Source organism: Dipteris shenzhenensis, chromosome 22, assembly GCF_047967505.1.
Source record: "Dipteris shenzhenensis isolate YYH24624 ecotype China chromosome 22, Dip_SZ_1.0, whole genome shotgun sequence".
In the NCBI taxonomy this organism is placed as follows: domain Eukaryota; kingdom Viridiplantae; phylum Streptophyta; class Polypodiopsida; order Gleicheniales; family Dipteridaceae; genus Dipteris; species Dipteris shenzhenensis.
Window position 1 is genome coordinate 3,994,170 of NC_141617.1, and position 21,813 is coordinate 4,015,982.

At 40.9% G+C, this 21,813-nt stretch overlaps 1 protein-coding gene across 1 annotated transcript; it reads left to right on the top strand.

Moving 5' to 3' along the window:
• Nucleotides 1–7,025: 7,025 nt before the first annotated feature.
• LOC147887632 (uncharacterized) lies at nt 7,026–10,209 on the top strand. Its single transcript, XM_087393078.1, has 2 exons — nt 7,026–8,394; nt 10,109–10,209. Exons 1-2 carry the CDS (start codon nt 7,026–7,028, stop codon nt 10,207–10,209), a joined length of 1,470 nt encoding a protein of 489 aa, XP_087249204.1.
• The last annotated feature ends 11,604 nt before the right edge of the window (nt 10,210–21,813 follow it).

The following is a 21,813-nucleotide window of genomic DNA, read 5'->3' on the forward strand; positions in this document are numbered from 1 at the left end:
TATGCTTCTAATCTATATATGTATCTTTGATGGGCATGATGCTTTCCACAATCCTTAACCTTAGTAAGATTAAGGCTTGTGCAAAGTATCATTCCCATTGGATATCATTTGCATGGTTGGGTATGCATATTTCCTTCTTTCTTACTATGCATGAGTACTTGCATGGTTGGGTATGCATATTTTATTATTTCTTACCATGCATCATGCATGAGAATTAAAAATATGTGTATCAAACATGCTTATTTAGGCTTGTGCAAAGTATCATGCCCTTGAAAAGACTTTCACATAGGCTAGAAGCACAGTAATGCATGCCTCTTGACTCTTACGCATGACACATGGTGAGAAATGAGGAAAAAATGTATTCCTAACCATGCAAATGATATCTGATGGGCATTGTACTTTGCACAAGCCTTAAAGGGGGAAAATTTAATCTTCATGTAAAGTAGCATACCCATCGGGAGACATGCACATTCAAGTGTTGACCTAATGCATGTTTGTTAACCCTCACTCATGACACGTGATTAGAAACAAGAAAAATGCATCCTGAACCATGCAAATGATATCCAATGGGAATGGTATTTCACATGGTCCTTAAAGTAGGTGAGATTAAGGCCCATGGAAAGTATGGTAACCATTGGATGATGTAGCTTTGAATGACTTACCTTGATGCGAGTGTTTTGACACTCATGCATGATGCATGGTGAGAAACAAGAGAAAATGCATGCTCGACCATGAAAATGATATTTGATGGACACATTACTTTGCACGAGTTTAAATTGGGTGGGAGTAAGGCCCATGCAAAGTATTGTACCCATAAGAGACATGTACATTTGAATGACACATCCAAATGCATGCTTTTTATCCTTCGTGCATGACGCATGGTGAGAAACAAGGACCATGCAAATGATCCCAAGGGACAAAATACTTTTCATAAGCCTTAAAGAGAGATGAAGGCTTATGATGTTAAATTACACGGTGTAGCGGAACAAAAACTGAACAAAGAATAGAGAGTACACAGCAAACTAGAGATGAACAAAATTTTCCTTCAATACTGATGTAGTATAGATGATGGCTCCGTCCACCCGTGCACTCCCACAGTGGAGCTTAGATGGTGATCTAGATAGATACTAGGTAAAGAGCTACTAGCTGGAAGATCTGATATGATACAATGGATTGGGGAGGTCACCTCTTTATAGCAATGAGGCCGGTAGTCAGATCAACGTAGTCGGTGGAACCGACAAGTCAACCTAGTCGGTGAAGCTGACCAATCAACCTAGTCAATGGAACCAACTAGTCGTCCATGGAATATTCAAGGAATATTTCCTATACCATCGCCTCGGGGGCTCCCAAACCCCCACCAAGGGGGCCGCTGACCCCCAGGCCCCAGCAAGAATAAGGGGCTCCCACACAATCACCTTTCTACCATCAAACGGTCTCATTGATAGACTTCATCTGACATGCAAATCTAGTGTCCCGGGCTCACACATGGCTTCTCCTCATATGGGGGCCTTACAACTTGAGCACCTTGGACCACTAGTGGTTACCAGGAGGGTGGAGCATTGAGCATATCTAACACATGAAAAGGAACCATGACCATCAAAGACATGCACATTTGAATGATGTACCCCGATGCGTGTTTTTTCACACTCATGCATGATATGTGGTGAGAGACAAGGGAAAATGTGTTCCTTCAGACTATGAAAATGATATTTGATGGGCACAATACTTTTTATGAGACTTAAAGTTGGTGAGATTAATACTCATGCAAAGTATCATGACCATCAAAGAATGCACATTTGAATGAGCTCACATGTTGTTTAACCTTCAATGATGCATGATGTTTGACCTTCACGCATGAGCTCGCATGTTGTTTGACCTTCATGCATGATGCATGATGAGAAATAAGGGAAAATTCATCCTCCATGCAAATGATATCTGATGTGTGCAAAGTATCATACCGGGATACATATTTTGTTCTTTGATTTAAGGGATGTTTGCTTGTGTAATAATTCATTTTAGAAGTAATTAAATTCTATTTTCCTTTTCCATTGCAGCCAATCTTTGTTTTGTTGAATACAAGATTTCACTCTTCAAGAGGGTTCAAATGTGGCATTTTTTTGAGAAATGCAGGGGTTGCCTTTTGGCAAATACTTAGTCTTCATCCCATGAGCCAATGTCATTTTCAATGTTGTGGTGTGGCAGAAGATGTGTGGTGATAATCACCAATAAGATTTTCCCTCAAGTAGAACTAGAATATTCTCATTGAGATTTTTAAACACTTGTCATACAAATCCACATTACTTTAGGTTTAGCATGAATAACAACCCTCCATTGATGTGCACAATGGAAGCACTACTTAGCAGATGAAGATGACTCATGGAATCAGCCATATGCTTTATTGGAAAAGATAACACCATTAGAAGAACATATGCTTTATGGAATTAGCCACATGCTTGCAACAACACAATCAAGTCACTCTGCTATCACCCGTTGTGTTATCAACCCACACTACATTATCAACTCATTGTATTAGCAACTCATTGCTCATTACATATCAACTCTCTACATTAGCAACTCTCTGTGTTAGAATTAACACAATAGGCGTACTCCCCTTGGAAATAACTGAATTTCAGAACCTGGGAATTAGCAACCTGAGCTCCACCCAAAGTAGGCTATCCTCCTTCCCTCTCTTCCCCCCTCCCCTCTCTCTCTCTCTTCTCCCTCTCTTCCTCCCCCCCCCCCTCTCTCTCTCTCTCTCTCTCTCTCTCTCTCTCTCTCTCTCTCTCTCTCTCCCCCCCCTCTCTCTCTCTCTCTCTCTTCTCCCTCCCCTCCTCCTCTTCTTCTCCTTCCCTTCACATTTCTCTTTCCCCTCCCCCTTCCTCTACAAAACACATGATTGCGCAGCCCACCCCTCTCTTCTTCCCTCTCCAGCTTCCTTCTCTCTCTAGCTTCCTATCCCCCTTGTCTCTTTAACCTTGGCTGCCGCCGATAGCAAGGCATGCACAAAAAGGGAAAAAAAAAATTCATGGTTTGGCTGGCTACCTTGGCAGCTAAGGATAGAGAAAGAAGGGGGATAGGGGAGAGAGGAAAGAGTACAGTGAGGGGGAGAAGGGGGATATGTATATATATGTTTATGTAGGAAGAGGGTAGAGGTATTGGCTACCGCAGCAGCAACCAAGGGTACAAAGAAAGAAAAGGAGGATAGGAGAGAGAGGGAAGGTGGAGAGAGATGCTTAAAGAGTGTATATAGATGTTTAAACCAGGAGAGGAGAGAGGTGCTAGTTGCTACGATAGCCTAGGGTAGAGAGAGAGAGAAAGAGAGAGAGAGAGAGAGAGAGAGATGCTTAAATACTATATATATATGCTTATATAGGGAGAGGAGAGAGGTGTCGTGGCTATCGTCGGTAGCCAAGGGTGGAGAGAGAAAAGGGGGATAGGAGAGAGAGGGAAGGTGGAGAGAGAAAGAGGACCGCCCCCTCCCCCTTCCTCATGCTCCTCTCCTTGCCTCACTGCTCGCCTCCCCTTTCCTTGCCTTCCCCTCCCCCTCCTCCTTCCCCCTCGTCCTCCCCCTCCCCTTCCCTTCCCCTTTCCTCTCCCGTTCCCTTTCCCTTCCCCTTTCCTTCCCCCTCCCCTTTCCTTCCCTTCCCCCTTCCTTCCCCTTTCTTCTCGTTCCCTTCCCTTCCCCCCTTCCTCCCCCCCCCTCTCTCTCCCCCCCTCCCTTTCCTCTCTTTCCCCCTCCCTCCCCTCTGTCAATAGAGCCAACAGCTATCTAGTGTGAATCCCACACTGACACGAATGAACTAAAAGCCCCGTGGGCATGTTCGTGTCATGTGCGCAAGTGTAGTGCACCCATGCCACCATATGCACCAATAGCCTTCCATCGATGAACCAAGGGCATGTTCATGACTATGACACCATTTTAGAGTTTTGAAACTCTCAAAAGGTGCTCATAAGTACCGTTATCATATCTTGGAGATTTTAGAGGACTCTTATGGTAAATATATATATATATTCTCCATGCATTTAATTTTTTTTCATTAATCTAGATTGTTAATAACTTAAGAAAAAGTTAAGTTTTTAAAGGAATATTCTTGAAAATAAAAATTTTATATTAGAGTAAGATGCCAATTATATTTTCTATTTTTTCCATTATTAGTGCAAAACGATTGTGTGAGTACATAAATTTTTTATGTGGAAAGGATAGTGCCATAAAATAAACCTTGATTTGTGAGGGATTATTTCAAAAATTAAACTTTTCATTTGGGAAGGAATTTTGAGCAAAGTCCAAATAGCTCAAAATTAATGAATATAGTGTTAAATATGCTTGTTGCTCAATCCTACAATATGGAGACTGGCAAGCCCATTGAAACAGGTGAACCAGCATTTGAATCTCGGCATTCATTTCTTTCTTGCTTGGATGGATAGGTGGACAATGATATGAAAAATGTGCAACAATCATTATGTAAGAAATCAAGCTTGTCTAAACACACTGAAGCACCTAAATATTATAATCATCTAACACAAAAAATTACAGACAATTACAATTCACAGGGTAACGTCCAATGATAAAGCATTCCACTCACAAGTCAGAAAAGAACATAACACAAGTATTATGGAAAGTGGATTACCCATTAAACAAGCATGCCTTTCAATATCAAACTGCTACCCACATCCTAAATCTAAAACACTAGACATATAATAGTAGTATGCAACCAGTATGATGTAGATCATCTTTGCCAATCACACATCTGGTTGAGAATGTCATTATTGGACTGATATAGACCACCATATAAATATGAGAGCCACATACTCAAATATTTACTGACTCTGCTTGATGTGTCCAAATCCAAAATAATAAACATACAAAAGTAGCACAAAACTAAGATGACCTGGAAGCTTTTCCAATTACACAACTACTTGTGAAGGTCATTATCGAGGTAATACAAGCCAATAATTACGAGCAAATGTGACCATATAATAATCAGCTCTACTCGATGCCCCCCCACATGCACACACACACACATGCATGTGTGCACACACACACATGCGTGCGTGCACATGCACACACACACACACACACATTCACAATATCGTGCAATTATTTCGACGAAGTCACCATCCGCACATTCGTAGGTTGCCATCATGGTGGCTGAGCATCACCATCAGCCTAGAAGTGCTACAGAATGTAAAGGTATTGCCTGGAAGATTGGTCTCTGGTGCCTTCATATAGTAGCCTCCCATGGGACCTGACATCCTAGAAATGCCTAAGCTTGGCACTTCCAAAAAATCAAATGGCTTATGACTTGGCACTGCTTGCCATTTGATTTTTTGGAAATGCCTCCCTTAGGTATTTCCTTAAGGGCGTTAAGGTCCACGATTGCAAGGAAGAGAAGTCTAACTGTACGATATCGGGTGCTATTCGCACGTTTGCATGTCGTCATCATGACTAAGCATCACCATCAGCCTGGAGGTACTATGAAATTTAGAGGTATCGCTTGGAAGATTCTTCTCTGGTCGCTCTCATACAACAGCCTTCCGTGGGACCCTAACATCATGGAAACACTTGAGGTTGGCATTTCTAGAAAATAAAATGGCTCACTATTGCTGCCGCTTGCATTTTCTTTTCCGAAAATGCCTTCTTACATTTCTCTAAGGATGTCAAGGTCTGCGGTAGCAAGGAAGAGAAGCTGAACTATATGATATCAAGTGCTTATTTCAAAGAAGTTGCCATCTGCACACTCACAGGTCACCACCACAATTGAGCATCACTATCTCAGTGTGGAAGTACCATGGAATTAGAGGTGTGTCGCTTGGAAGATTGGTCTCAGATCGCTTGGAAGATTTCGCTTTCATACAGTAGCCTCCCATAAGACCTTAACGTCCTGGAAATGCATGAGGTGAATCAAAGGGCTCGTGGGTGCCACCATTCACCATTTGATTTTTTGGAAATGCCTCCCTCAGGCATTTCTCTAAGGACATCAAGGTCTATGGTTGCAAGGAAGAGAAGTTGAATCGTGCAATATTGAGCACTTATTTCAAAGAAGTTGTTGTCTGCATGTTCATAGATTGCCATCACGACTGATCATCACCATTAGCTTGGAAGCACTACAGAATGCATAGGTGTTGCTTGAAAGATAAATCTCACGTCACTTTCATACAATAGCCTCCCGTGGGACCCTGACATCTTGGAAATGCCAGAGATGTCCACAAAATCAAATGGCGAGCTACAACCCTAAGGGTGGCATTCCCGCCATTTGACTTTTCGGAAATGCCCCCCTCAGACATTTCCCTAAGGACCTAAGGTTGGAAGGAAAGGCATGAGGGAGGCCTGGACTCCGACCGCCGGAGGTAGCCCGGGAACCTCCTGATAGGGAGTCACTCTGGTAGTGGTGAAAACGATTGTGGACAGTTTCGTAGGTGATCGTGGTTAGGGCCGACCTTCACGGTGCACAGTTGGAGGAGGACTAGAGGCGAGAAGGCTCCCATGGGATGGTTGGGATTTACTCAGAGACAATTCTTGACTTTCCAGAAATGTTTCCCTCCTTCCTCAGACATTTCCCTAAGGACCTTAACGGGCAGACTTTAGTTAATGGTCGTCCATTAACCCTTTATAAAGCCATTTGACTTTTCGAAAATGCCTCCCTCCTCTCTCAGACATTCCCTAAGGAGCTAAGGTTGGAAGGAAAGGCACGAGGGAGGCCTGGATGTGATTGGAGGTAGCCAGGAGCCTCTTGATAGGGCGTCCCTATAGCAGTGGTGCAAACTACCCTGGACTGTTTCGTAGGTGATGACCTTCATGGTGCATAGTTGGAGGAGGACTAGAGGAGAGAAGGACGGTTGGGATTTAGTCAGAGACGTGGACACAGCTCAATATCTTCTTGCCAACTTCCTTTCCCTTGGTTCCTTCATGTGACCTCCATGTTGCTTCGCCTTCCACCTCCCCTCCCCTCGCCATCCCACAAAACTACCTCCATGGCCTTCTTCGAAATCAGCCTGCACTTGCTCGCAACCTCTGCATACCCACCATGTGGAAGGCAGCACCTCTTTCAGCGCCCCGCCTCCTCTTGTTCTTGTGTTTCACCGTCGTACTCAGCTGGCTCACCGCCAGCCACACTGGATTGCTCGTTTATCCGGGAGAGAAATCACACCACTCGTCGAACAACCTTGGCTTCACTAAGGGTCCTTGTAGCTGCTCCGTGGAGTATCCTCGGCTGCAGAAATTTGCACTACCGGCCACCATTGACTGCCGGTGTACCTCCCATAACTGCTCCCCATCGGAGCCTGTGAAGGAGATAGGCAAGCAGCTGATCCAGGAACCTTATCCAGAAATGGACATGCAGAGTGATATAAACCAAGGTCCTTGGTACGCCCGTGGTAAGATCTGGCATTATCCCGTTCGGTTTCCACGCTGTTCAATGGACGCCTGTTTCAACTACTCAAGATGTGATAACATGGAGGAGCTCTTGATTTACAGCTACGACCAAATGAGTCGTCCTGCACGATACTTCTCACGTATGACAAAGAGTAGATGGCACACGCGTGATCCACATAGAGCATGCCTCTTCTTTGTCTTCTTCGATACAGATGGCATCTTTCGACCGGATCTACATCCCAGGGATTTGCCGTATTGGAACGGTGGTTTGAATCATGTGCTTATCACCTTCGCTGACATGTGGGATCAGAAAGGACCCTCTGCTGAAAGCATCGGGTTTGCTTCTGTAATGGCATCCGATATGCACGAAACCATTACTCGACCGGGTTTCGATATCAGCATACCATTACCAGGAAATTTGCGTTTCACGGAACTCCAAAAGATCAGGCCTTTTCAGAGAAAATACCTTCTTACCTTCAAAGGATTGAGGTATCTCAACCTGAATATGACAGGCGAAGGCGTTTTCAGAAGTCACGCTTCTTTCAGGGGGCTGCACAACGGCAAGGACATAATTGTTGCAACCTCGTGCAAGCACCCCGTGAATGATGAACACAGGCAGGAGCATCCTGCGATTGGAGTCCACTGTGACGAAGACGATGCCAATTATGGGTTGTACACATACGCAGACCTCATGAACTCCACCTTCGGTTTGGTGCCCGCAGGGGTCTCGCCCAATTCTTACAGGTTTGCGGAGGTTTTGAGTGCGGGCTCAGTGCCAATACTCATAGCCGACAACTATGTAAAGCCATTTGACACATTAGTGCATTGGCACGGATGCATACTGCAGTTCCCCACTACTGAGGTGCAGCGCATTGTTCCTGCGGTGCGGGCAATGAAGCAGACGGATGTAGAAAGAAGGCAGAGATATTGCATAAGGATTTACAACGACATGTTCAAAGACGACGACACACTCCTACGAGCAGCTGTGAGAGCATTGAAGGTTCGCTTCATGGGATCGATTCAAAGCTGGATCACACGCGACTACTAAAGACGTATCTATAGATCGACCCAAACTCAGATAGAGCTTGCAGCAAGCAACCGCCAATAACAACGATAACTAAAGACGTATCTAAAGATGGACGCAAAATTCAGAATGAGCTTGCAGCAAACAACCACCAGTAACAACCCATGCCAATTTCTCCAATATTTTCAACAAGCACCAACTCCAACTAAATAAATTTACTACTAAATTACTACTCTTTTCCTTAGCCAACTTAATGGCTTCAATCAATTCTAGGTGAGCATGAAGGAGCCCTGGACGAGCAACACTTTCAAGTCCATGTTTAGTAATAGAAGAACACAACAACCAATCTCCTTGAGTGTTGGAGATTTGGGACCATGTAATGGTAACTAGTTTTGTGACAGAAGTCTTTTCATCGTGGAGCATGTAACGACTAACACGAAATTGAACCTGAATCCTAGCATTTTATCAAATTTTAAAAGAAGAAAAACGAATGAATAAAAATGTGGACATGAAACACAACATAGGGTCTATTGACTTGGCGTAGTCCATATTGTTTGTGCATTTTGGGATTTGAAACCTAACAAATATATGAATAAGGCGATGCTCACAAGAGCTCATAACTGATCCTCATTGCAATCTATACAATATTGTCACATGGACTACAATCATATGAATAAAGGTGTCGATATCTTTTGATCTTGCATCCAACTTGAATTTCCTTGATCCCTCGCATTGAGAACATGCATCAAAAGAGAGGAATGTTACAAAAATTCAGATTGAAAATAAGCAATTTTGAATGGATGAGTAATTGAAAATATTTGTATGATAATATATAACATATAGTTATTATAACCACACCAATATGTGGACGGGGAGGCGGCACACTTCCTTTTCTAAAGAGTTATAATATGAGGGAATGGGCCCTTCCCTAGGTGCCAAGAATATAAGCGTCTTGGGGGGTGCACAACTAAGAAACTCTATGTATCACGTGCGTTCAAAGGGTATTCAAAGCATGAGGTGAAAGGTGAATGAGGCAAGCTGGGAGGCCCAGTTCGAAGAGGAATTATACTTCAACATGCTACAGATCTGGGCACTGGATTCTCCAAGCTTCGTGGCATTTGTTTTGTGTGGCTAGCCATCGATCCTTTGCCCTAAAAAAACCATAGCACACATTCTCTACCTTTGATTCTTGGCCCCTTTGTAGCTTGAAAGAGTTTATGACATCTAGTCGAGAATCATATGGAGGTGGAGCATGTGAGATTCATGACCTAAGGTTGCAGAACTGCATGCTGCTATCAGGAGTTGAGAAAGTGCTTAGCCATAGCTCGACTAAAAATTAACAAACTTCTGCTAGGGGAGCTTGAGATCGGAAACACATAGCGAAATCAATATCTTTGCCATTAGCGGGAGCAAAGCACTTACCCATATGATCAGTAGAGGAATGATGAGACACCCATACAGGCTACAACTCTACCCCTCCATTTCTATGTTCTTAAAGAGAATAAGAAAACTGAAGAGACTGGGTGGCGATCCATACTATCATACAAAAAGGAATCGTTCAAGATATCTATCCTCGCATAATACAATTGATCACCGTCGCTCCACCATTTGCTCAAGATTAGGCCAATGTGATATATAAAAGAGGAATTGGTCCATCACTCCAATAATTTCCTTATTTGATTTTGGATCAATTTAACAAGGACTGTTGTAGGCCTTTAGATCAAATACAAATCAAGGGCTTATAACTAGGACAAGTGGCTACGGAGAGCTCAAAAAACAAAAAATTCCCCCTAGGCTACAAGAATTTGACTAAGCATGGATAGTGAATCTTAAAACTATTGTGCAACATGTGGCAAGCCACAGGTTGGAATTTATACTCCACAATTACTAGCTTGTTGCCAATATGCCTATTTACAATACAACACAATTAATTGGAGGCATGAATATGATACATCTCAAGTGCCATATGGCATCCATGCTCTTCCAAAGCACGGCAATCATCCCTCACCAATAGAAGCATCTTTGTACTTCACTTAGGTGGAGTTTAGAGAACTAGAGGACAAAGATCTTCTCAACCATATTCAAAGTTTTCTTTGAGTCAAGTGCAGCCTGTAAGAATATTTTTCATGCATGCTCTACAATGTAATGCCACAATGGCCCCAACAAGATACTTAAAATCTTAGGATCATATGAAACATGATGTCTCCTCTAAAGATACAAAAGGGAGATCAATGAGGAAGATGTGAGACCTCAATTGAATAATCTAAAAAGAGAGAGGCTAAGAATATGCAAGACTAAGTATGTTGTCTCCTTTAAAGATACAAAAGGGAGATCTATGAGGAAGATGTGAGAACTCAATTAAATAATCTAAAAAGAGAGATGCAAAGATTTTGCAAGGCTTTGTGCTCTAAAGGAGATTATTCAATATTGTTTAAACATGGCTACTCAGCAGCTTGCATTTGGACGTAGGTTCCACATCGTACATGTTGAATCCCACAACAACCTATGAGGACTTCATTCTATGAGGCATATCTATGGAAAAGGGCATGGCGATTTCAAAGAAAAGAAGAGTAAATATGTTAAGAAATTAGCGATGAGTAAGATGCTTTACTAAAGATCAAGAAAGGGATCCTTACAACAAGGCTATGCAAGGCATTGTAAGAGACTTACACAACAAGACTATGAAAGGCATAGCAAGAGATTGGTATCCAAGGTAAACTAGGTTTCAAAATAGAAATGGTGCAATAAATGCATGAACTCAAGGAATAGTAATGAAGGTTGAGCCAAGTATTGCAACATGTATGTGCAAACAAAGGCATGACAAAGAGTTATGACGCCATTATAACAATAAGAGAATAACTGTAACCAATTATTTGCCTCATGATGAGCAAGATTTAAGAAGGATTTGCATAAGAATGACTAGCAAGATTGACAATTTGGTGATTAATAGAGATTATTCTCAAGGTATATCCCTAAGAGGAAACTTGAACATAGGGGAAGGTAAGGACAAATGCTTATTTTGTTTAGGACATGTGAAGCCCAAATTCTAGTCTTGCTAGGAATTTGTGAAATTGTAATGAAATGAGAATGACATGATTAGACCAACTAGATGTAAAGTATGGCTTGAATCACCGTAAACAGGGAGTCATAGAAAACACAACAAAATCATGCGAACAACAACACAACTTCATTTTTGGAAAAAAAGACTTTTGCTTTCAAATACCTATTGTTTTTTGGCACTTAATTGTTCAAAAAATTTTAATTGAAATTCATACACAAGAATATTTGCAGCTTGCAATTTGAACATTTCTACACATTGATGAATTCCAGTTTTCTTTTATTTGTTGCTTTGTTTAAGTATCTTTGAATCATGCTTTCCCTTGGGAACTTTTGCTGAAATATTTTATACCAATGTACCTCCATAGAGTAAAACATTGCCCTCAAGTATAAGTTTTGTACTCGTTCATGTTTCTAAACTGTGTGTTGTACATAACATGCTATCCATCAACCTATGAGAGTGCATTGTCTTTAAAAAAGCTAGTCTTTTTATACAATGTTAATCCAAAGCTTGAATTCAAGTATATTTCAATATTAACATAGGTAGTATATGGAGTTCATGTCCATAGAAGAGTTATATTATTTGGATCACATGGTTTACTTTTGATCTAATGGTCAATGATCTTTAGAGAGTAGTGACTTTTTAAGTTAATCAATTTACCTTATTTCAATCTAGGCTATTGTGACATGAACTTGGATTTTGGAATCCAAAAAAGCAAAATTTGTGTGATGGATTGATATTTCTGTTGATGGAGTGAAATTTTCATCCAAAAAATAGGGGAAAAAGTAGTGGTCTAAAATGAGTGAAATATCACTTTTGTATAATGAAATTTTTCATGTAGAAAATTCCTGCTGATAAAAAACAGTTTTGTCAAAAAATTACATCAACGAAAAATTTTTTGTCGACCAAAAATTTATACATCATCAAAATTGAATCCCAGAATCCAAGTGCATTTTGGAATCCCAAATTTCATCTACGGAAAAAAAATTCTATCGATGGACTGAGATTTTTGTCGTTTGATTGAAATTTCCATCGACAAAAGACTTCCGTCGAATGAAAATCTTTGTCAGAGGAATTTTTTGACAAATTTTCTTTTCATCAAGGGAAATTTTCAGCACGGAAATTTTTATTGTACAAAAGTGATATTTCACTCATTTTAGACCACTCCTTTCCCCCTTTTTTTGGATGGAAATTTCACTCCGTCAACGGAAATGTTAATCGGTCACGAAATTTTGGATCCTAGAATCCAAGTTCACATCATTCTTTTTGAACAACAATTGCTTTTTTTTCATAAAGTTAGAATTTAACTATTATAAACTAGAAGTTATATTTTTACATTGTAAAATTGATCAATATTTAGGCGTTGCAAAAAGTCTAGGTAACATGTTGCAAATGACAACTCACGATGCATTGTCATTTTTCATGACTTGCTCTTCTTGGTAAATGTGCATATGCTATTGTCAAAGAGATGTTCAGTATGTAGGAAGGATGCTATTGTCAAAAAGCCCCTATCATGTAGCTACCTACCCTATGGCCAAAACACATTGGAGTCCATCCAAAGATGTGATGAGACATACATCAACTCTAATTCAAGAATAGACCAATAAATGGACTCTAGAATTTCAATTTACTAATAAAAATAATGGATGATGTATGCCCCACAATCTAGAATCATATAGTATAGGTGAATAAAAGTTTGAAGAGGCAATGCAAAGTTATTCTTGGAAGCTCAATCCACATGGGAATAGTACAAAGAACTCTTGGTAATGTTGAGAATGGAGTACAATGCTACTTGTCAGGACATCCTCAGTAATCTTAGCTAAACTCAAGAATACAACCTTTAAGAGTGTTATTACTAATGGAGGATTTGGTGTACACATTATGTGAAGAGACCTAAGGAATAAGCTTCTATTGAAGCAATTGAATCTATCACCATTCCAAGTTAGGATGGTAAATCAATGTCCAATTATGCCTAAAGGTGTCTGTTAAAATTATGTCGTCTAGTATAGTTGCATTAGCTTGATAGCAATAGTGATGGACGCAATTTCTAATATCCCAGTATGTCATGGTGTAAAAGAACAAATGTGCTAGATAATTTGGCAATAGAGAATGATGAAATGCAAGGGCAATGAAATTTCTATATCCACTAGTCCTAGAAGTCACATTGATGCAATGCAAGGACAATGAAATTTCTTTATCCACTAATCCTTAACATCTACCCAGAAGTCACAAACACTAGGTATTGGAGGTGGAGTTAGCCATAGGACACCGAAGCTAGGTTAATGAAGATGAATATCTATTGATGATCTTTCTCTCACACCCTTTGGCTGACCCTTAAACCTTGTGCTCAATGCTTAGTGTGAGTGCTCAATGTTAAATAAGAAGATACCCTCTGCACTCTTGGGGATTCTTGGCAAGCATTTCTTGATTGTTGCTTGGGATGTAGAGTTATACGTCAAAAGAAAAATAATATGAGGGCTTGTGCTACATGGGCAACATTGTATAAAGAGGGGTAATCGAGTGTGTGTGCAGGTGTTGCAAAATAGAATGGAACATGAGATGGGAACCAAACACACTTGTATTATCAATAGAGTAAGAATACAAAAACTTGTAGCTGTAGACTCAGAACATAGACTTGTCTTTCACATGCCTTGGCTCAAGGCACCACTTTCACCAAGAGATAGCAAGAATCAACTCGTTCTAGCTTGGATTGATCCTAATAAGAAAAAACTAGAGTGCATGGATAGGTCCAAGGCACTCAATTCATAAGATTAGGTCTTAGAGCTAGAATACATGAGCAAGCCCATTTCAACTCAAAATCCACACCTAAATACCTAGACTTTAACTCAAGTGGTTTCCTGAATAGAGCATTGGGATCTATTGGACCACTGTCTCAGATTGGTTCCCCAGCATTACTTATGTTCACCTTTCCTGGTAGCTCAAGGTTGTGTCACTTGCATGTTGGTGTTGGCTCGATTCCACCCATACTTGCATGAATGATCTTGATTCAAACTAACCATAGTCATCATTCATGCATGATCTTGACTTAGGGTGGCTGAGATAGTCGGAGGTCAGCATTTTGCCTTGCTCCACATTGGAGCTTGTTGGTAAACTTCTATTGGCGAGGCATAGAGCTAGTTTTTTTACATTTGGGGACCAAGATCTGTAGCTACACTGATAGAGGGGGTCATTAGGGAGTTAGAGAAATGGATGAGAGAATGGCTTCTAAAGTACTAATTAAAACTGCTTGTCCCTCAGGTTTCTATTACTTGGATGTTGACCTAGTGGCTAAGGTTGGAGTCTACTTATGTCCAATGTCTCCCACCCTAGGTTCTTACACTAGTCTTCAACCCACTCCTTTGCTACCCATTTCATGTTTGGGTAAATGAAACCCGTACCCTCAAAATGCGGCATGCAGTGATGAAGATTGGAGGGTGTCACGATCCATTTCTCTATAGGAGGACTACAAACTATCAAATCACAGCCATAGCCTTAGTGATAGTAGATCCAAGTAGTTGCTTTATAAGCCATAGTTGTATATGATATGTGGGGAGGTTATTTATTTTTGTTCGATGCACCTTCATGTGGTGATCCATTATGTCCCCACACTTAGCCATGAAATCTTCCCTCTGCTTTGTGCCTTTCTCCTTAGCCACCAAATCAAATCCTAATCAAATGCATTGGTGGCCCACTTGTACAAAGATACCTAGGCTATCAAGTTACTCAACTGATCCAAAAATTCCACCTCAAACCAAGTAGTCCCTCTATTAGAAGTGAATATAGAGGTATATCTGATAAGGGATATTAACCCTTGATTAATACTATGACTTGAGTCAAGCCATAGTAACTAGAGTTACACCAAGTCGAAAATCAAGACAATGCAAGTGAGCTAGAGGAGGATTTGGTTGACACTGATAATTAAGCCATGCACCTCTAAGTTTCTAGGAAAGGGAAAGGCCAGAAGCATCGGCAAAATGATCTAAGGTAGTGGTTTAGCACGAGTAGGGACAAGTTAGGAAGGTGTCATAGCTTTACGGCCATCTGAGTGTGAGTTTGAGGTTTAATATATAGGAGTTGAATACAAATTGCAATTCGATCTTTCTTGTGCCACTTCTAGTGGTGTTTCATTGTGTGTATAGGCTAGAAGGATTGAGTCAAATTGATGGCTTTCATAGAATCTTATGTCTCAAGATGAGGCAAGCAAGAGTGAAGGTCATCAGAGTGAGGTATTGAGTCATTCTAAGGATAACAATTTTAATATAGATAGACCTCTTTGAAGTAATACGAGTGCGATTGCATTATTAGATTTTTGCCTCTTGTAGCATGCATAATACTTGTACTTTGCTCGAGTTTTCATATGGTTTGCCCATGCAACACAAACCTTGATTGCTAGTGTTTTTTGTCAATGTTTGTTTCTGCATCCCAAGTGAATCAGTATGCCTAGCTAAGCAACCTTAGGATTGCAAGAGAGAGCATCTTCCTATTTAGCTGAGAACTCAGCTACACAGAGTTGGGCACAAAGTTTTGAAATCCTACTGGGAATAGACGTGCTGAAAGCTTGAGTGGGGAATGGAATAGATTGAGTATATTGGTCTGTAGAATTGAGTGCATATATTTTAACACAATAGCATATGCTAGCCCGAGTAGAGCCAAAAATTGCTTAGTTTGGCAAACTATTTGAGAAGATATCTCCAAATATCATCTGATAATTTTAGAGTATTCCAAACCTATTTGATGACCAATGTCTAGAATTTAGATTGTTCCTAGGTAGCCTTCATTCATTGAGGCACTAAACAACATTTGAAACACATAATACTCGGATGTATCTCGTGAATAAATTAGAGCATTCTACTTCAATCATCAATGCCATGAATGAACAAATCTAATTTGGATGATTAAGAGGCTGTATTGAATTCCAAGCCAATCATGGATGAATGGTGGAAACAAGATGAGGTAGCGGAGAGATAGTTGTAAACAATGGGGAGCTCGACGTGGAAGAAGAGCCAACCATGTGTAGAGAGAGATTGCTTTTGACTACTATCATGCTGACATTAGGAGTGAACTGGTCCCAAATTTATGTCCAAGGTGACCTGAGGCCTTTAACAACTTTTAGGTTCTAGTAGGAGGATTCCAAGCACTCATTACCAAAGTCTATATATATAATATATATTGTAGATATAGACATATATAGAAGCCTAGAAAGGCTTAGACTGCCAAAATGGCATGCCAAAGACTGTGCGAGGCTGAAGTAGCTCAGAGAAATGATGTGGCAACGAATCAATGTGCAAAGATACCACATGGTGGCTAGGCATGACACATGGATAATTAACACAGACACAATGAGAGATAGGGAGAGAGAGAGAGAGAGGTATAGATAGATAGATAGAGAGAGAGAGAGAGAGAGAGAGAGAGAGAGGGGGGGGGGGCTTTCTAGTTGTGAACGGAGTTTTATGCTACACGGGTTTTTATAAGCATGCAGATTGTAGAGATGATCTTGGATTTCAATGAGAAGGTCATATTTTAGTATGGTCAAATGGCTTTGATGTTCTTGTATGGTTTGGAGTTTTTGGCTCTTCATGGGCAAATCTTCAACATCTAGTTGGTGCAACAATCATTTCTTATAAACATCCCCCATTCCTCATTTGGGGGGATTTTTGGCAGTAAGGCTCATGGGTGATGCCAAAGGTTTGGCTTAGTATGGCATGTGATTATGGGCACATGTGATTGGTTCATTTCGTACATCGTGGAATGGTCCATTGCGTGGCTTTAATGCATGTGATGCATGGCAGTGTTTTGCTTGACCAATGAGCAACAACTTTCAATGTAGCTCATGATTGTGGCAATCTAGAACGGATCCCCAAGGGCAAGAAAAGAATCCTGGAGTACAAAGGTGAGACATGTCTCGAATTGGGAACAACAAAGAAGATCGGTCAAAGGTGAAGCAGGAATGGAGCATGGCTTTGGTCTCAGTTCTTAGGCATCTCAAATCCTCATGTTCCTTGCCACTTAGTGTTGCACAACCTATTTTTGAGTGATTTATTGAGGACCCATAAGCCTCTCAAAAAACATCAAGGCATTTAAGAACTCATTGGATATCCTATCGACTGTTTTTCGGAGTGAAATCCATGTCATTTGCAAACTATTGGTAGATAAGTTGCTTGCTTGAGGGAAGCTCTATTGCTTTGAGAGTACCATTTTCCACCTCATTATGAATAAGCCAACCTAGAGAATCATCAACAATTTCAAAGATGAGGGGAGCTAGAGGACAACCCTATCTAATAGACCTTTTTAGGGCAAAAGGATGGCTCATCTCCCCATTGACACAAACTTTAGCTGAAGCATTGGAGAGGAGAAACCTCATAAAAGAAACAAAGGTAGGGGAAATTCCCATTGCCTGTAGGGCTTGGATTATAAAATCCCAATCTAAGTGGTCATAGGCCTTAATACCAAGTCAACCTTAAGGAAGCAAATGTCCTGCTTAGATTCATTTGCAAATTCACACCCTTCTCAAATGTTAATAATTGCCTCAAGTACGTGCCTACCCTTAATAATCCCCTTCCAAGTGCTTGCTCTTAATAACCCCTTTTGTTCTTCGAGGATCCAGGAGTCCATTCTATTCTAGATTTTGAGGGAAAGGGCCTTTGCAAAAAATTTGTAGCTATAGTTAAGCATGGTGAGAGGCCTCTAGTTTCTCATCTCATCCCTAGGACACTGATTTGGAATAAGCTTGATAAGTCCTCCATTAATATGGGAAGGAAGGAATGAAGAGTTAAGGCATTCATTCATGATAAAGATATGGAAAAATGTTGCTTACCACTCTCTTACCAGTCTTGTCTCTGTGTACAAATGTTTTTATACTATTGGACAATGCCTCATCGGTAGCCTTGAGAGAGAGAGAGAGCCATGATTAGACAATGCCTGATTGGGTGTAGCCATGAGAGGGAGGGAGGGAGAGAGAGAGAGAGAGAGAGAAAGAGGGGGGGGAGAGGGAGAGAGAGGGAGAGGGAGGGAGGGGGGAGAGAGAGAGAGAGAGAGAGAGAGAGAGAGAGAGAGAGAGAGAGAGAGAGAGGGGGGGAGAGAGGGAGGGAGGGGCGGAGAGAGAGAGAGAGAGAGAGAGAGAGAGAGAGAGAGAGAGCAAGCAACTATCACAGTGGTTGAAATAACAGCCACCACCCTAGTGGTGGTTGTAGCTTGTATACATCATGCTATTACAAAGGTTTTCAATACACTCTTTATAAATTTTTGGATGAGTAGACGCAGCTATGCCTGAGATTTAAGGCTAAGAAACTTGACGTAAGGAATGGGCAAGGGATCCTTGATCATTGCAAACCCTGGTATGTCAAGAGACTTAAAGATAGAAATGTGTCTTGCTACGCAACACCCATAGAATTTGAGCTAGTCTTACAAGTTCTGATTGACCTGAGATGTGGTCTTACTAGAGTGATGCTTCATGGAAATAGATGCCCATGTCTCATAGGTGATCACTAACCCTGAGGAAAATAAGGAAGTTGACCCATACTTTGTGTTACAATGTACCAAGCCCAAACATAAGGTGAAGTAAGCATTTAAGGATCATTGGGGACCGTCTTATGAGAAGTAGGAAGGAGTTGTTGGAGGTATAAGTACGAGAACACAACCAGGAAAGGCCACATATACAAACTCTTAGATAAGGAGCCATAGGAATTTGTCTACCCTCATCTTAGTTCGAGCTGTTAGGTTTCAAATAAAAAGTGCCTAGAGGAAAGAGGGTAAAAGGGTCTTCAAAATGGATGTAGACACTCACAAGCATGCCATGGGATGCCTTGCAAGTATTGAGTACTAAGCTAACTAGTTGTTAAATGAATAGAAACCATTGGGTTGGGTGCCATCCAAACAAGGCCATAGGAAGGTATAAAATAGTCATGGAAACTGCCCCATACTATTGTGAGAAAGTGACATCGCATGTCCTAGGCTATAAGGAAGAAAAATAAGTCCACCATCAAAGCTATACTTCAAATGAGTTTTGTCAGGCCTAAAATGGCAATAGCATAGAATTTCATTTTGAAGGGTCATCCTTGAAGTGAAGATGTCTTTTATCATTTTTGAAGGACACTACAAGAATTTTTTTCCAATGTGGCACTTCTTTTTGGAGCTTCATTCCTCTCTTGACTTTCTCAGGAAGGGCATTTTAGTCTTCAAATTTAGGGACTAAGTTTTGTAACATTAAAGACTATTATATAGAGAAAATTGACTCTAGTCTATAGCCTGCAAGTCATATCTCATAATTGAAATTCCAAAATCCAAACCACAAGAAGGCTAGGTTGCAAGGCAATTGGCCACCACCCAAATAAACACTTGAGTACAAAGAGAGTATGAAAGTGAGAAATTCAATGATAATCAATCATCATGTAGGTATCATGATTGAACTTTGATACATCATTAAAAAACCATCAAGATGGCAATCGAAATGAAAGTCTCAAGTCACGTTTCAAGAGCGAGCTAGTGACTAAGAAAAACAACCTCACTCATGCTACTTCTTTTTTCCCTTATTATTGTGTGTAGATCCACAACTTGGCTCCCCTTGATTTTCCTTCTTTTTGGATGGAGATACACAACTTGGATGGAGCTACTTCTTTTTTCCCTTATTATTGGGTAGAGATCCACAACTTGACTCCCCTTGCTTTGGCTTCTTTTTGGATGGAGATACACACCTTGGCTCCCCTAACTTTACCTTGTTGTTGGGTGGAGGTTCATAAGCAATCTTCCCACAAACTTTCTGGCTAGCTTCCACTCTCTCCTCCCTGATAATTTCATGAGGTAAGCATATTTGCTCTATCCACATGTTAGGCAACATATATTTATACAATCGACATGTTGATGTTGCCTTTATGAATATCACAATGATAGATCTACATGATGATGTTGCCTTCATGAGAATATCATAAGGGGAGAGAAGATCGGTACGGATGGAGATGGATGATGGTGATGGGGATGGAGCGGACAAAGCTTTCAATGGTGACATTCACTCAAGTCACCCTCACCTCTCAACATCTATTCATCTTGAATCCATTCCTTTTCACTTGCATGTGATGCATGACTATCTAATAGAGGTTCCTTCTACCACAGAGCTACATTGGATCTTTCTCCTTTGCTCTAGCTTGATGAGATTGATAAGTTGGACGAGAGACGCTTTTCTTTTTTGATGCCAAATCAGTCAGACCTTCACTTACTAACTCTACCTAGATATGGATCTTTGGCTAGCACCTGAGGAGGATGAGGAGGCAGAGGAGGAGGAGTGGTGAAACCCTCCTATTCTATTGTAGCTTAGAATCCATGGGGGGGTTTCTTTAGCCTCCCCCAAGAATTGCTTTCTCCTTTTGGCACTGCCAGTGTAGATGGGCCCTTGGCCATGGGATATGTACACTAAGCATTAGCCTTTGCCTCTCCCCATCATAGAAACAAATTTGGAAGCATCGGTCACAAATAGAGTACTTTCAGAATCCAACAACAAGGTAGTTGATATGCATGAATCAGGAGAAAGATGGGACGACAATGGCAAATGGAGTAGATATGCCATTGAAATCATCCATAGTTGTAAAGAAGGAAGTAGTTCTGAATGTAAAGATAAAACCTTTAGAGAGCCCACTGATCAAAATCCATTGATCAGACTTTCCTCAGCAAGAGGAGACATTCCAAGAGCAAAGTGGTTAGGTGGAAGAAAAGCAAATCACAAGCATTCTGAACCAACTTTGAGTCAGTCAAGGCTCTCCATGGCTAGCCAGGAGAAAACTAAAGATCACGCATCATAGGCAAACGCAGAATCTGGACCTACTTCACAATAAAATGTTGATAGAGCACAACAACCTGATGGATTGGGTGAAGTTGTTAGCTGAGTTAAGGTAATCATGGAATTTTTGGATGATTACTAAATGATTAGTTATGTGGCTATGTAGACGTGCCTTAGTAGGATTTCTCCCTGGTGTTAGAACCTCTATGGCCTTTATAGGGACTTGGAGTAGAACCGATTGGATCAGGAAGAGAATGAATATACTCAATGTGAGGTTTCTAAATAAAGGTTTTTTTGTCTTTTTATTTGAGAAACGTGAAATGGCTATAAGAGCCATGTAACATGGCCTTTGGACTATTAGAAATCAACCATTATATTTAGAGTGGTGGTCCAAGGTATTTTCTCTTGATGCCCCTAGGTCTACCAGAATTTCAATGTGGGTAAAACTCCCTAATCTACCTCTTTATCTTTGTAATCAACTACCCTTTTTATGTTGTGGCCTAGGTGAAGTTCTTGGGGTAGGGCAGGGAAACTTTATTAATCCCAGAGGTAATCCTCAAATTTGTATCAAGATGGATACAGCTGAGGAGATT